The 16,323-nt window shown below is 35.6% G+C and overlaps 1 protein-coding gene across 1 annotated transcript in view; it reads right to left on the reverse strand.

The window, feature by feature from the left end:
- GPC5 (glypican 5) overlaps positions 1 to 16,323 on the reverse strand; it is a 702,481-nt gene that overhangs the window by 439,054 nt on the left and 247,104 nt on the right. The window contains exon 6 of the mRNA XM_062575916.1: positions 9,490 to 9,610. Within this exon, the coding sequence (XP_062431900.1) occupies positions 9,490 to 9,610 (121 nt within the window). The remainder of the gene's footprint in view (positions 1 to 9,489; positions 9,611 to 16,323) is intronic.

Consider the following 16,323-nt stretch of genomic DNA (forward strand, 5'->3'; position numbering starts at 1 on the left):
TCACTTTCAAACTAAATTCCTAAATTCATTTCCAGTTGATTATACACTAATTGGCATGCTTGACTTTGCCTGACAATTGATTCTCTAAATGGAAAGGCCACCAGCAAAAGTAATCCAGAATACTACATGCTCCCTAAAACAGTCTTCTACTGAAAGTGGTCTGAGACAAGCCAATTGTTACACTGGCGTTCTCTCATAAATAAATGCATTTCCTACACTACTTTGCTTCCTCCTCCTCACAAGATATCATCAAGTTTAAATACAAGATATTATCCAATTAAAATGTGAAATGAGGCAGTGATAGCTTCTTTAACCTGTAAGATGATTTTAATATACAAGAAAATTAAGGAGGTTTTTGCCTTTTTTATATCTATGAAAAGACACATGCCAAAAGAAATCCCAAGATGTTTTTGATGACAGATTCTCCCAATTCAAGTAGCTTGTTAAAAATCTGGCAATGTATCTACTGTCATACATTATGCAGTATAAGTCACCATTTACACAACTAATGAGGTGCTGCCTCCTTGCCAAAAGAAGGGCTTTTCTATTCTTTGATGAAGTTACAGAAAGAAGAAGAAATTTCCAAGCTTCACAAACTGAGCCCTGAGCTTCTGGGGACTTCCATCGAAATTAAGAGGAGTTTGAGTGAATGCAATTATGACTATCAGATCAAGGCCCTAAAGCACTTTTGAACTCTCTATTCTGTCTCAATTATCTATCTATCTATCTATCCCTTTTCTTTCCTAAATTGAGATTGGGAATGAAGCGCGCCACATGCTCCTTTTCACTTTCAGCATTGCGACTGCTTTCCATGAGGTAAGTGGAGAAACCTCTTCTTGCTTTCTTAGAATAGAATAATAGATCTATGGCCACAGTTATGGGAAATTTGAAAGAAAAAGTATTAAAAATATTATAAAAAAAAAAAACAGTTTTAAGAGATTCATGGAACATAAATAATAAACTACAGATGGGAAAAATAATTTCCCTTCTACAGTTTCCATAGTAGAGCAAATAATAAAGTAGATCAGATTTTCTAAAGTAGGTATCAAAAAAAAAAAAAAGTGTTCCAGATTATATTGTTTGTCAAAGCCATAACTCTCATAACTGATCTGAAATCTCAAAACCCTTCCTTTGCTTCATACTGTATTTAAAAACAAGAAGCCACAACAATATTTCTCATTTGCTGACAAACACTAATGCAAGCATTTTGAACCAACTATAGCAGCAAGCAATTTAGGTGTAAAATTGGCTTCTGCAAAGAGCATCTGTACCATAATGAATACTTCGGTTAGTGTTACGAGTGACCTAAGTATCTAGAAAAGTCTGTCTTGTTTTCTGCGTCACTGTTGTCTATGGTTAAGATATCTCCCTGTCACATCAATATGTATGCTTTCTCAATATGAGCTACATGGTGCTTTATAATTGAAGGAAGAGAGAAAAAAAGGAAAAACACAAATGTTAATCTTTTTTGGCAGTTAGCTCATCATTTAGAGTTTTAGTTGAGTTTGGACCTTAGTCTTTTGTCCAGAAAGCTCTATACAAAGTATAGTTTTTCTTTTGATATTCAGATTTGGGAAAATCAAAAGCTTTTCATGTAAGCATAAATACTATTTAAAATATATTATACAAAGTAAGGATCATTTGAGCTAATGAATAGGAATCTGATTGACCTTTAATTGCTTTGATAACTAGTTAATGAAAAGTAAAACCAAAGAGAACAAAGATTACTGGGATTTCATTAAAGATACTGACAAAAAGGAATCTATGTCTGGTGACCTGCTGTGTTCAATATACCTCCTAGGAAGCTGAACACAGGGACACAAAGGGCTTAAATTTGTTCCTCCTCTGCCTTCCACCTGCAGATCACATAGTTTTGAGTTTACACATAATTTTTCCAGGGCATACAGTCATTTCAGAAAGTTTGTATAACTTTTACAGTTTTGACTTTCAAGCTGAGAAAGACAGACCATATTTGTGTGCAACAAAAAGGGCATATACCTTCATTATCATCACAGAACCATTAAGAAAACCTTTTCACTCCAGAGAGATACAAAAGCATCAGTAACAGCGCATTCTGATCTGTATTTTTGAGACTGGAATTTCAGGATTTGGAGGACATAGCTCAGAAAAGAATTTCCCTTCTCATTCCTATCTGTTGAGTCTCCCCACAGAAATTAAATCAATATCTTACATGCAATAGTAGTTCTCACAGTAATTAACATATCTTTGGCACTAGCTAGCAATCAGGAGCTCAGGTCAATACTGTGTGATAAGCCAGTTCTCCACATATGTGCCAAAAGAGAGGAATAGCTCATGCAACAAATATGAAATAGACTTGTCTGCAAAGGAGGAATATCCTAACAGTGGCTAGAATACTCTGCTATTATGCCTTTCATGGATGGAGTTTGTCCCAGAGTCTGAGTTCAAAATAATAATGGCATTGTATTAATTCTGGATGTAAAATAAAAGCAGGAGCCAGTGCATCTAACAAAAAAGGAGGAACCAACAAATCATTGGAAATAATTTAATTCAATTAAGATATTGAGCTGTCCTGTATTTGCAAGAGAGCTTAATCTGCTTCCAGAGAAAAAGTGAAAAAAACAGTCAAAAGAAAGAAAAAAAAAAGAAGTAAAATTAACAGTTAGATATACACATAGACTACTGGTGAGACAGTCCTTCCTATTTAAAAATAAACAAAATTAACAAATGGGTGGTTTAGGAGCAAACACAGTTGATAGAAAATCTAACACAGGTGAATGTTGAACGGTTGTTGCACAATACGCACTGAAATTTTACTGCCCAATTACCTCTACAGGGCGCCTATTATTTAACTGCAGCAAAGTGCCAAATACAGTATTTCAACAAAATACATTTGAGAATAGAAAGGAAAAAAAATTTTCAAAGTGAGTCTCAACAGCTTGTCACCGTTACTGAAGGCAATATCAAACTAAGGCCCTAAGTGTCTGAGACTGTTAAATGCCGTACTCTTAAGAATTCGCCTGTTCCGTGATAAAGAACTACATTTCAATCATGAATAGAGTCATCAGAATGTATAATTTCTTAAATTTATACAGCAATTTGAACTCTCGTAAGAGGCAGAAGGGTTTTAACTATTAGATAATCAACTTAATACTACAGAAGGCACAAACATGATATCAGTGATCAAAGGGAAGTGTAACTGCAAGTACAACATCTTGCATATGAATAATTTAAAAATATTGTTCTTGTATGTGCAGCTGAGAACTCAGGTAATGTATTCCATCACCAGTTCCAATACATACTTGAACAGCTCTTTTGAAAATATGTATTAATTTGCCTATGCTGCTGTGCATTGATGAAAGCTTTTAAAAGCACAGCTGGGAAGTCTAGTCGTTAGTACGACAAATCAGTGTCAAAACAAAATCCCATCTCACTGGTTTTGTAGCCTTTCTGAGATAGGCAAATGGGCAAACGGTGGTATGGTGAAACACAGTACTTACAACGCTGTAGTAATGAACACTAGAAGAGGAAAGATTAGTTTGTCGCCCTCATGAAGTGTTTTATGAATTCATGGCATCTATTCGGCTAAAGGATTTAGACATCGCTTTGTTCAGTCAAGACCCATGTCTAATGTGCACATGTAGTCAGAAGAAAGTTAAGGAGGAAAAATTAACCTCCTCTCTGTCACTCAGAATTTCTGAGATGTACCTAGAAATCCTCTGACAATAAATCCCAACCAAACATGACTCAATTATCCATAGGTCTGATCCCATGTAAAAAGTGTATATTCTTACAATTCCATACTGTAATACTTTTCTATTTGGCACAGCTGAATTTGACCCAAAACTTAGGGTTCAACTACTGAAACATAATTTTTAAAATTCTTTAATCTGGCATGAATTGTTTCATAAACACATTCAGATTTTTAGAGAGTTATAAATTAGTAGCTAGATATTGGTTTTAATCTATCTTTGGCTTCGAGAATTTGTATCAATAGCAAGAATATTATATTGGATTCTCATTTCAGCATAGATCTGACTAATTACAATTAGATAGCATTTCTATTAGTGACATTTTTCAGCCCTTTGCAGTGAAAACAAATACTATGCCAAATATCAGACAAGGGATATAGCAATATAGGATGAGAGCTCTTCTGGATAAGTTCAGGCATATCTTTTGTTGCACCTAGAACTAGGATATTGTTTATCCTAAGAATTTAAGTTTCCAGTATAGTCAGTGAAGAGTAGCAGGAGCCTCTGAAGATTTCCAGAGGAGGATTTTGTTGGCCAAATTTAAATGGAGAGATATAGTGGAATTTTCTACTATGGCAGGATATTCTAAAATTAGGAAAACTTTATTTCACTTATAAAAACCAGTTCCAAGAAATTTCTATTATTTTCAAAAGCATTCTTGGGGTTGTCTTTTGAAATACGTTGAAAGAATCAAGTTCCACATCTCCTGTAATCACAGTACCGAAACATCATATTTACTTCATAACCTTAGTATTTGTACTTGCAGGAATGACTAAATGAATCATACTTTTAAATTATTGGGGAAGAAGGAAAAATAATTACCATTATTACTTTTGCCATATGCAACTGACTTTGCTTGTCATGATTGCCTATTAAACAAGAGTGACAGTTTCAGATTAGAGTACATATGAGAATATGCACTGAAACCATTATTTGCCTACCGTGAAGAAAAATGAATGAGGAAGAGCCCATTTAAAAAGCTCTCCAAAACACTAGTCTGTACAAATAAGGATTTTTTTAAAAAAAAGAAGGTGACTTTGTCAAGCCATTTTCACCACTGACTGTCATTCAGCAAAGTTCATGTTAGTTCCTCTAATTGCACTCTGTTACGAGAAATATGAACCCATGGAGTCAAGAGCACAGATTATAGCAGTCAGGGTCCAACAGAATCAGAAAGTTATATTGATTTTTGGTAAATCTGCTACTTACAGAAAAGAAGGATTACTGTGAGCCTCTCAAAAAGGAGAAGTGTCATATGGGCCATTGAGGCATATAGTAAAAAAGTCTTTGTTGAAAAGTCCATTAACTCTCTTGTGCTAGCTTAACCCTAGCACAATAGCCCAGAAACCATAGCCTACTGGGAAGAGACACTTTAGATTATGCAACAAGTTTTATTGCAATGGTTTAAGTTTTTATAGACTAGAAAATAACAAATTAAGAATATGTTTAAACATCATATGTTTAAATATTTTAGAGCAGATTCCTTGCTAGAGATCTGTATGCACCTGTATATATACCTAGTGAGAAAAGAAGAAATATTCAGAGGCCTGTTCTTTTCTGGAGGCAGAATAGTCTTTAATCCATTCACTCATGTGCATATTAAAGATAACCAAAAATGTATTTTTAATGCATCTGTCTGTCTTTTGCTACTTGATGATATTTAGTCATGTGTACAATAAATATGTGCAGTCTGATTTTCTGATTGCTCACAAGGGTTAAGTGGTCCCTCCCTTTTATCTCAGCGGATTCATTTCCTTACCCTCCTGCCTGGATTCTTGAAAGTAAAAAGCATAATTTATTGCAGTTGGCAAGAAAAGTGATAATAGATATCTGCTTTCATTGAGGACAAAGGAAAAGGAGAGTTTTAGAGAACAAAGATTTCTAACACACTTTCTACTCTGGACATAGTAGAGATAAATATTGTTTCTGTTCTGGAAGGGCAAAAGTTAATCAGGATATATCTCTATCTGACATCAGTTCTGTAGTCTCAATGCCAGACTGGCCATCCGCATTGAAATAGTTCTATCATAGCTTGATCATCTTTTTTTATAATCATTGGAAAGAAATATTTAACCATAAAATTAAAATCTTTTTAAAAGCTCCCCAGATATTTGGATGTTTCTTTACAAGTTCCTTGCTGTCTGAACTATTTTCAAGATCTCTGAGTTGGAAAGAGTAATTTCAGAGAAATAAAAAACAAAAAGTTATTCTATGTATCTATACAGCTCGGATATGTGCAAAAGGATAAAGCTTCATTTTGAAGTAGAGACTTTAGTTTAGCTTATGGTTTGATGATCCTATGATCTGACATAACTCTTTGAAAAAGCAGAAGGTAGCAGTATGAGAAGATTCAGTATATTTGCTAAATATTTCTCTTTAGAAAATGATGCAGGGGTGAAATCCTTCAGTTCAGACACCTACCTGCAATCTACATTGTAGATGCCAGCATGTGGGCAATGCATCATCAGCTCCTTTTAGATTCTATATTGTGCCTAAAGAACTACTCTTCTCATCCTGAAGCAGACGCTTACATTTGGTCAAATGAACGGCTGTCTAGGCTCCATGGACTAGACTTACATATAAGGGAAGCTTAAATACCCACATGTAGGTGTCTGAATACAGAAATGAATCCCACCCCTACAGTAAACAAATATCACAAGCTCATCATTGATTACATTACATTTCAGTGCTTTTCACCATGTTGATTGTCAATAGTGCCAGAAGCGAAGATCCTGATTCTGCTGGAGGCTGTTTGTAAGTGGCACGCACCCTTGCGTCTGGAAGGCCTTAGTACAATGATGGGCTACACAAGCAAAAGAAAATCAGGCTGTACTTACCACTGATTCACAGACCTCTGGTGTGGCAGAGAAGGAAGGGCTATATCCTACGATGGCATAACGATAGAGAGAGCAATGCTGCTTCAGTATTCTATGTCTTCAAATGTTTAAAGGCTGATGTGAAAAGTCACATAAACCTGAATTATCACTCTCTTCCCTTCTCCTAGCACACAGCAAATGGCAGCATTACGTGCTCCATATGAATCACAACTAAATAACATAAATTAACTTGTTTTGCAAGCAAGCTTACAGGAATTACATATACATGGAGTTTACGGACAAATAATACAAATCATCTGTCATATGAGAAAAGAATGAAAGAATTGGGACTGTTCAGCCTGGAGAAGAGAAGACTGAGGGGGGTTTATACACATTATCAATGTGTATAAATATCTGAAAGAAAGGTGTAAAGAGGATGGGGCCAGAGTCTTCTCAGCAGTGCCCAGTGACAGGACAAAAGGCACCGGGCACAGAATTTGCACAGGAAATTCTGCTGGAATATACGGAAAAACTGTGAGGATGGTCGAGCACTGGAAAAGGCTGCACAGAAAGGTTGTGGAGTCTCCAGCTTTGGAGATATTCAAAAGCCATCTGGACATGGGCAAGGTGGATATACCCAGCCTGGGCAACCTGCTGTACATGACCTTGCTTGAGTAGGGCGGTTGGATTAGACCCAAAGGACTCCAAAGGTCCTTCCAACCTCAACCATTCTGTGATCCTTTGATTCTGTAAAATAAATGGTTGCTTACAGAGATGGAAAGTTACATATCACTGCTAATTTGTGTTACCTTAAAGCTTGATTAAAGCATACAAACCTCCATAGATTTCATGAATGATTAGTTCTGAAAATCAGAGCAAATATAATTTTTCTACCAAATAGGCTCTTGCAGTGCATTAATACTGCTTGGCTAGCATGTTGAACTTCAATTTGTAGAGACCTGTAAGGTCTCCACAGTACACTAAACTTTTCTTTATTTAATCTCTTAGGCTGGTGCATAGTTTGCTGAACATGTGATTCATCCTTTTCATATCACAAAGGACAAAAAGGTGATCTTTTGAACTTGAATCTCCAATTTACCCTCCACAACCTCCTTCTCCAAGCAGTAAATGATAGAGAAAAAAAGCTTTTCTGCAGTTTCATCAGCCTTTTTATCTGATAAAAAACATTTATATATTGAGTCTCTAAGGTATTTGATGTTCCCTTTATTCCCTAACCCTATTTCAATACTCAGATCTGAAAGAAAGGAAACTATCCCATAGAAAGATATTATATTTGCAGGTTAGTAAGACTTGCAGTATGTAAATTTTAAGTCCTTATGACCAAGATTTGTTCTAGTCTTTTGGGATGAGGTGAATAAGCTCTCAAAATGAAATACCTTATAATGGAATTGTTCTGTTGCATCCTTTTTGATCCTCATCTGAAGAGGAAACAACACAACTCCTAGTCTCGAGGGGAAAACAACACAATAAACTATAAAATGCAGTTTTAATATCAAAGGATGGCATTCCTGGCAGATGAAAGACCTGGAAGATTAGCCAGAAGGATTTACATTCTTTTTTTTCCCTTTGGAGGATAATTTGTAGTTCTTAATTAAGCCCTAGCATCCCTATGGAAGCAAAACTATGCTCACTCTCATATCATTTTAAGAAAGTAGAGACAAAAGCAGCGTGGTTGGAAGGCTGAAAAAGATGTTTGTTTCTAACTGGAAGAAAAAAAGATTCCTTTTCAGATCGAATCTGTATGCCACTTCTCCTAGAAGACACCCTGACCAAAGCAAAATATTTTTTCTCTGTCTTGTCTACTTCATTCTTTCATCTGTTGTCAGAGAAAACTTATTTTTCAAAAACAGAGAAAGAAGAACCAACAGAGTTCATCATATTAGAATGGCTTTCTTATTTCAACTCCAGAAGCTACTTGGGGAAGGGAGTTCAAAAGGTGCCAAGAAGATGGAAAAACAAAATTAAAGTCAGTTCTTAAATAGAACTAAATGAACCAGTCCAGGAATAACCCTCTAATATCCCTAACTCTCAAGCCTGAGGAATGCTGTAGAGAGGAGAAAGTTGCCAAGCTTGTTGCCATTTCTAAATAGCCTTTCCTTTTAACAATGCCGAATACAAGATATGGAACCAGAGGGATTACTGCCAAGGAGACCAAAGCCATTAGAGCATTTCTTTTATACTTAAGGCAGCTGAGTCTTCAGATCAAAGTAGAAACCTGTATTTTCTGACTGAAATATGGACTCATCAGCAAAACTCCTGTTGATTTCAATAGGGTCAAATTTTTATCCTGTAGTTCTGGCAATCTACATGTATCAATATACACTTTAACCATATAACAAAAGACAGCTGTAATACCTCTTAGATATATTACAATACTACAGTTACATAGAAACATATTGGAACTGGATGGCTTGTAAGTCTTAAATTCAGTACATCACACACAAGTACAGTAGGTCATGTACACCAACTTCTACAGCAAGCCTGCTGCTCTTGTTCAGACTTCCTAGTATTCCTGCTTGTCCTACAACAAACCGTTACAGCAAGTCTTGTTTAGAAAGACGTCAGATTTAGAAAAAAGGCATGGGGGAAAATTATTTGTTTTCAAACACCCACACCCTGCTAACACTCCTAAATTATACTGATTGCACTTCCATTTATTGCAATGACAAGCTGTACTCATAGGTACAGATGACTCAGTTGCCAGAGACTTACTTTCAACATTTAGCTACCATACACAAACCTTTTAACTATATAATTGTTAATAATTGGAGCTGAAATATTTTATGCAGAAAATAATAGTTTTTTTGGTGTGAGTGTGCATTGAACAATAATTCGAATTAACAGTTAACTTTCACTACCATATTAGGTTTTAGTGCTTAACTATAATAAATAGTACATATCCATAGGTAAAAGCAGCTTACCTGAATAATATGTTTCAGCTTGTCAATAATTTGACTTATTGCAGGATCTGTTCCTTTTACTTTTACTTCTGGATTCCCGGACTGAGCTTTGATTCCACTGCCAACCACACGATGAGTGTAGCTAGTTTAACACAAAAACACACACAAAAAATGATTAATTAAACTATTCTACTCTAAAAGAATCATCTTCTAGTCTAAATTATTTCAACCCTCATGGCACAAACGTTCCATTTTAATGAGATACATTCTTTTTATGCACATATTTTTAATAGAAAAGAAATATAGCACAGTATAATTAGTACACTCCATAACATAGTATTATTTATTATAGCTTTAATTTTACTACAAATTTTAACAAGAAAGTAGTTATATAAATTTTGAAGAGGTAAACATTTAGGAGTAAATGTGTTATACTTTTTGTGTGAAGGCCGTCTTTGTTAAATACAAACTGCACAGTGGTTGACTAAATGCATGACATTTTAGATTTCCATAAACTACAGATTCTACATACACTGTATATTCAGCTTACTAGATGTTTTTATGTGCACAGGCAACATGGCATGTTCAAATTCTGCAGAAACTGAGTTTTAGGAAAAATTTTGCTGGTCTTCTTAGCACCCAGAGAACCTTCTGTGCATGAAACAACCAGAGAAAAATTGGTGTTATTTGCTGCCTGAGTTTGCAGATAGCTGGAAAAAAAAATGTTTCTGAGGGGCAAGGACACCTCTTCCTTAGGCCTTAGGTCATATATCGACTGCTAAAGAGGATACTTTACAACATTGCTTATTTTATCACTGATTCTTCTGGCAAGTGAAATTGGGAAAAGGGGGAGGAGTCAATCAGCTGAATTACAGCTGGTGAAAATTAGCATAGAAAAAGGACTATAGAGAGAAAATCAGAAAAAAATATACAATGATAGAAAAGAAGAAAAGAAAGGACAGAAGAAAAGAAAAAGGGGAGAAATATCACTAGAAAAGAATGAACATGTTTTCCCCACTTTATAGTACTTAAGAGTACTAAACAATGAATGATGTTCATTAAACTGATATGGCCACATAGCAACAATATATTATCTTTGATATCTGCTTAAATATCAACTTGACTTAAGTAATATTCAGGGTAGTCCTAAGGATGCATACAATGACCCAGATGCCATTCCTAAACTGGCTCTGGTCATCCTCACAGAAAGATATTAACCCCTTTGTACAAAATGACCCTGTCTTCTTTAGGTGTCAGAAATTACAATTTGCATTATATACATGTGACAAAAATTGTTAGCTTCTTTACGCATTATAATGAGATATTTCATTCTGACTATAAGTTCTGCAACATGCTTGAAAAGCCAAATTCTGAGGCCCAGCAGGGCTTTTGCTGATTTTAAATAGATAAAAATCCAGCAGTCTTTCTTTGCTTAGGTCTTTTAAACATTCAGTTTTGCACAGAAAGTACTAAAATTTGAGACCCTCTACATACAGCTTTACACACACTATTTAGGGCAAGTGTACTCTCTATTTCTTCAGCATTCAGTCAAGTTCAAAGGAAGTAAACATAATATCAAATTTAAATTCAGTTATGCATCAAGATATTGCAGCAATGATCACCTAGGAATAGTCACAAGTCAAAGTTTAAAGGCCCAAGCTTTATTCATTCTTCATTAGAGAAAATACATTATCAGCTGTATTCAATATTCAGGACACACTATATCAGCTAAAGGTAAATACTAAAAATAATAAGCCTATTACTAAGGCTATTACTGAGGCCATTACTGATTCACTAGTCATCCTATTACTTGAAATAGATGTTAATGCTGCACAATCAGGAAAGCAAGGCTTAATGTAGTTAATGTAGTTCATTAGAATGTGGCAGTTGAAATGATTTTAAAAAGAATCTTCATAGCAGTATTGGATATACTGAATATATGAATGCTTGATGTACTCCACAGAGTGGTTTATAGCGGACGCCTTTTTTAGCCCATGTTAGTGATGGAATAAAACTTTTTATTGGGATGTGTACAGAATCTGCAGCCTATCTGCTAGACATGAGAGAACATTTAACAAAGCTATTTCTGTAGCATCCACAAATCTTTTGGGAGCTTCTTAAAAGAAAAATAAATAAATAAATAATAAAAGCCACATACTAATTTCCCTAGCTCTTATCCTCAGAAATCCATCTTTCATAGTCATTTATCTAAATCAAAATAGATAATTTGATATAGAATTCCTTATTTCCTTCCCCTTTTCAGCTGAAGTATACGGCACTATAAAGACAACCGGTATGGCAATTTCTCTGCATACTACAACAATATATAAAAAAAAAAATCTTAAAAGTTTGTGGGTGTTCATCGTTCACTTCTCTCGCTTTTTATTTCGTAGGATATAAAACCTATATTCTCACTTTCTGTCACTCAGAACTCCTGGATTAATACCTTTTCTCAAATGCTACAAAACCAACTATTACTTGCCAATGATCTTTAGAACTGTTTGGAAAAGAATACCATTTTCTTTCTGTAATTCAGTTGACCACATCCATTTCTCTAACCATGCTGGAAGAAATAAACCATACAGAAGTAAACTATATAAAATTTGAGATTTGACTAGGCTACAATTTAATTAATTTATCTCATTGGAGATGACCAGCTCATTCAAGGCTGGTCATCATTCCTTCCTCAGTTATTTCCACGTGGTAAGCGCAAATAAAGAAACTTTTGGATTCAGGATTGGTACAGTCATTACTGGTTTCCAAGGCCTCTGGTTTATTCTGAAGTCTACTAGATATTCCAACATGTTTCCAAGCCTACAGGGGTTATTATATCTTTCTCCAGCCTAAACAAAGTTCTCCTGCTTTTCAGGAATTGGATTATTTAAGATTTACAAGAATTTTACTCCTTCGAGACTTTTTAATTTTGTGTCAGGGAGAATCTGACCTTGGAATTAATTCTCTAGGATCTGGATGCCAATTTTCTCTCAGGAGCATCTCTTATAAAGCATCACATATGGAAAGTAAAAGGGTAAATGACAAATAAAACCTAATACTCATTTGCATGGAAAAGGAAAAGGAATGTAATACAATTTGGCGTTTGAAAGCAAAAATCCTTCTCCTCAAATTTTGTAATATTGATTTTGTGTATCAGTTCACAGCATAAATTTTGAACAACTCTTTTCATGTGATGCTGCATGGCTAAATGATACAGGTTGCAGTACAGAACCCTCAAGTGTTAATACATCCCACATACTGCAGTAAATGAACCCACTTGACGGCATTTTTTCCTGGCATTAGAAATCCTAACTCATATTAAATTTTCGTTCAATGAAAAGTGTTTTGGCTTTGAGCAATTTACATTAAAAACTATCATTTAATTTTGAGGTTTTTGTAATTACAGGAACTGACAAGGCACTAGTCAGGTCGAAAACACTTGTTTCTTCAGGTGTAAAATAAGGCATTCACAAAGCCTTATGAAACATAGTGTTATTGATTCTTACCATAAAAATAAGTTTATGAAAGTCAACTCTTCCTGCTTAATCTGCTCTTCTGATGATTGAAATATGGCATTTTTCTGCACACAAAAATTCTAACTTTATATTTATGTTGTTCTTTTATTTTCCAAATTTCATTATGTTTAATTAAGAAATGTCTACAAATATAACATCTTCAGACTTTCTAATGTGGACTAAATGATCTGTCAGAATTAAATGAGCTATTGGGAATCTACATATGATACATAAAACTTCATCCCTGTTGACTTTCATTTACATGCAAAATATGTTTCTCTTAAGATGGGGGAAAATGTAAAAATTTCAGACTCTTGGTTTGAGAGACTTCATTCATTATAAAGTTTTAATAGAGCATTAATCACTTTCTGCTTCTTTTACTCCTAATGTACAACCAATGGAAAAAAAAGATTTTAAGGATCCCCACAGAGGTAGCCTGACTTGAGCAAGTGTTGCTCCGATTTGAATCCCAAAGAAAAAAAAATGACAAATTTCTTGTTAGAGAAGTAATAGACCCGCCATCTGTGCTCATTTCTTCTGTGCAAGCATAGTAATGTATCACATCTCTTTAATAGGCAGTCTTAGTCCCCAAGTACTATTCATTTTCATCAACACTGGAAAAAAGGCAAGCAGTGATATATTTGTACTCTAGAAACATGTTTTAAATGATGATTAACAAGTTTCCTATTCTCTGAGTTCAATATATGAATATTCATATAAATTTCTTATTATTCTCTATTGTATCTATGAACATAGTTGTTATTTTCATTCGATTGCATTAATATCTCTGTTAAAAGAAAAGGTCATGTTCTATGGCTATTGCTGATTTCTTGGTTCATGCAATTTGAAAAGCTATTAGAAGTAATAAATATATGAATCAGCCATTTTTTGATATAGCGCTTAAGGCAGAGCTGTGTCTGTATACTACTTCAACATTAATAATCTATATTATATTGTGAAGACAGCAAAATACTGATCAATCACATTTCCTGTCAACACCTGAGCATGATTTTTTACTCCTTTATACTAGATTCATGGAGTTATATCAATGTAGAATGGATACAGTGGGTATACAGTAGAGTATAAAATCAGTGCTAAACATGGGTCTGACCCGCAAAGTTTTGATCCAGATCCACCTTCCCCAGTGGTGGCAGTGTTTTGCTTCAGATCTGTCACTGTTTAAATTTGGGGCTACAGATCTCCACATTACTTTAGTATTACTTCAGTAGCAAATAAATTTCAAGTAAAGCCAAATTTATTTAGGGCAACCTTTTGATAGGTAGAGCTGATAAAGGACTCTTTTAAGAAGCCAATTCCGTAACTATGAAAGGAAGGAACATAGGAATTAGGGAAATCAGGACAGATTTTCCACCTTTCAAATGGAAATTTCTGAAATTTAATTTATGAAAGTGTACAGATGTGCATTAGAACAAGAGCTCAAGCAGAAATAGAAATACATTAAACTTCTGTGCTTCACCCATACTAATATTTAGAAACAGTATAATCATTTCAGCTGAATCTCATTATACTAAGAGTTTAGCCCAGAAAACCAAATAAACAAACAACAAAAAATATTTCAAAATAAGTACTCCCAAGAGTGGAAGAGTCTGCATGGCACCAGGGCTTGCCAGAGACAAATGTGTATTAGTAATGTTTATAGCTTTCTGATGTAGGAAAGGGGAATTAAGTGTGTCTGGTGGAAAGAATTGAACAATGTTTGCCTGGAGACTAGTGATGGTGCTATCCTGAAAACAACATGAAAAAGTAAACAAACCAGTCTGGAGATCTTAACATAAAGAACAAATCCAGAGGAGTAGAAGAAAAGAGTGCTGTTTAGATGACATCATCTAAAGTATTATTTGATTAGGCAACCTATGTAATGCTCAGACCAGAAAACTGGCAGTATAAACCTGGAGTGGTAAGGCAAACTTGGTGGTGGGGAAGTGAGTGAGATATGTATGAGATATCCACATGGTGGGAGGGGTTCCTCCAAAGACCTGGATGAACAGCCACCAGAAGCTTTAAATCCGGTGTGGCAGCACTGGGGCTTCGCGGAAGGAGGCGCTGGAGTCTTTGCCTTGTTGCTGGACCTGTGACAAAGCTACACGGTGGACCCTGCCCTGGACCATGGTGAGCATGTCCTCATCCTTGCCAGCGGTCTGAGTGAACCACAGTTCCTCCCCAGCTGCCCATCAGGACGGGGGCACAGGAGCAAGGTTCCCCAGCACAGGCAGGTCAGGTGCGAGTGAGGTGTGTGTGTTGTAAACGTCATTTGCCATTGTTCTGATTTAGTGTTCTGCTCAGTACTATTGCTTTGATAGCTTTAGTTGTTATTACCTTATTAATCTTAGATAATAAAATAAGTATTTGAATTAAGCACAGGTTTATCTGTTTCCCTGCCATAATCACATTAAATGATAAACCATCACAGCCCCTCTCCAGAAAACTGTGGGGGCAGAAGGCATTGAAGGTAAGAGAGCTGCAAATGCTTGTGGTCCAGTGCCATGGCTGCACTGTGACAAACTGGTGGAGGATGTAGACAGCATGAGGCTGCCCTGCGAGGCCAAATATTTTAGGAAAAAAATAAAGACAAAGAATCATTTTGTTGCTGTTGAATATGCGTGTCTTTGAACATTTAATAGTAACAGACAATATTATCTATCGAAAAAGCCAGTGACTGACTATCTCAAAGACAGATTTCCAGCTTTAGAACTGCCCTTTCTTTACCCGTAGAAGGGGAGATACTCAAGCTATATTAAATCCAGACATAGAATCCTTCTTAAAACTTGCAAAGTATCAAGCACAAGAGCCTGGACTGCATACCTAGACCTTGCAAAGTCAAGAAACAGTCTGGCTGGCCCTAGAAGAAAAATCCTTCTAAATACTTGGACTTCCTGAGCAATCCTTCTACATAGAAAGAAGAAATACTTTAGAAAAGCAATCACAAAGGTGTACTTGTTGCCCAGGGAACTGCTTAGAGCTGGACCTGTTAGGAACGTGTGCTGACTGAGCTTTCTAAGTATTTGAGTGTCCGAGTTTGGAGAGTCAATAGTTTTGATAGTTGGTGAAAATGGGTACAAGACTGGCATGACCTAGACATGCAGTGCCGATAGCCCATTATTCACCATCAGTGGGGATATCTTGAACATCCAATCCCAGGTACTCCTTCTGGGATTCTGAACTCCTTTTCCTAAACTGTGTCCCCTTTTTTTTTTTTTTTTTTTTGGTTTGTTTAATTGATTTGTTGCTTGTTTCGTTTGATTACAACCTGAAGTTAAGCACTGAAGCAAAGAGCTGGGCTTTCTAACTTGGTTGCAGAGCCAGAGTAACACAGCTTCTTGGTCAC

Source organism: Rhea pennata, chromosome 1 (genome assembly GCF_028389875.1).
Source record: "Rhea pennata isolate bPtePen1 chromosome 1, bPtePen1.pri, whole genome shotgun sequence".
Lineage (NCBI taxonomy): Eukaryota > Metazoa > Chordata > Aves > Rheiformes > Rheidae > Rhea > Rhea pennata.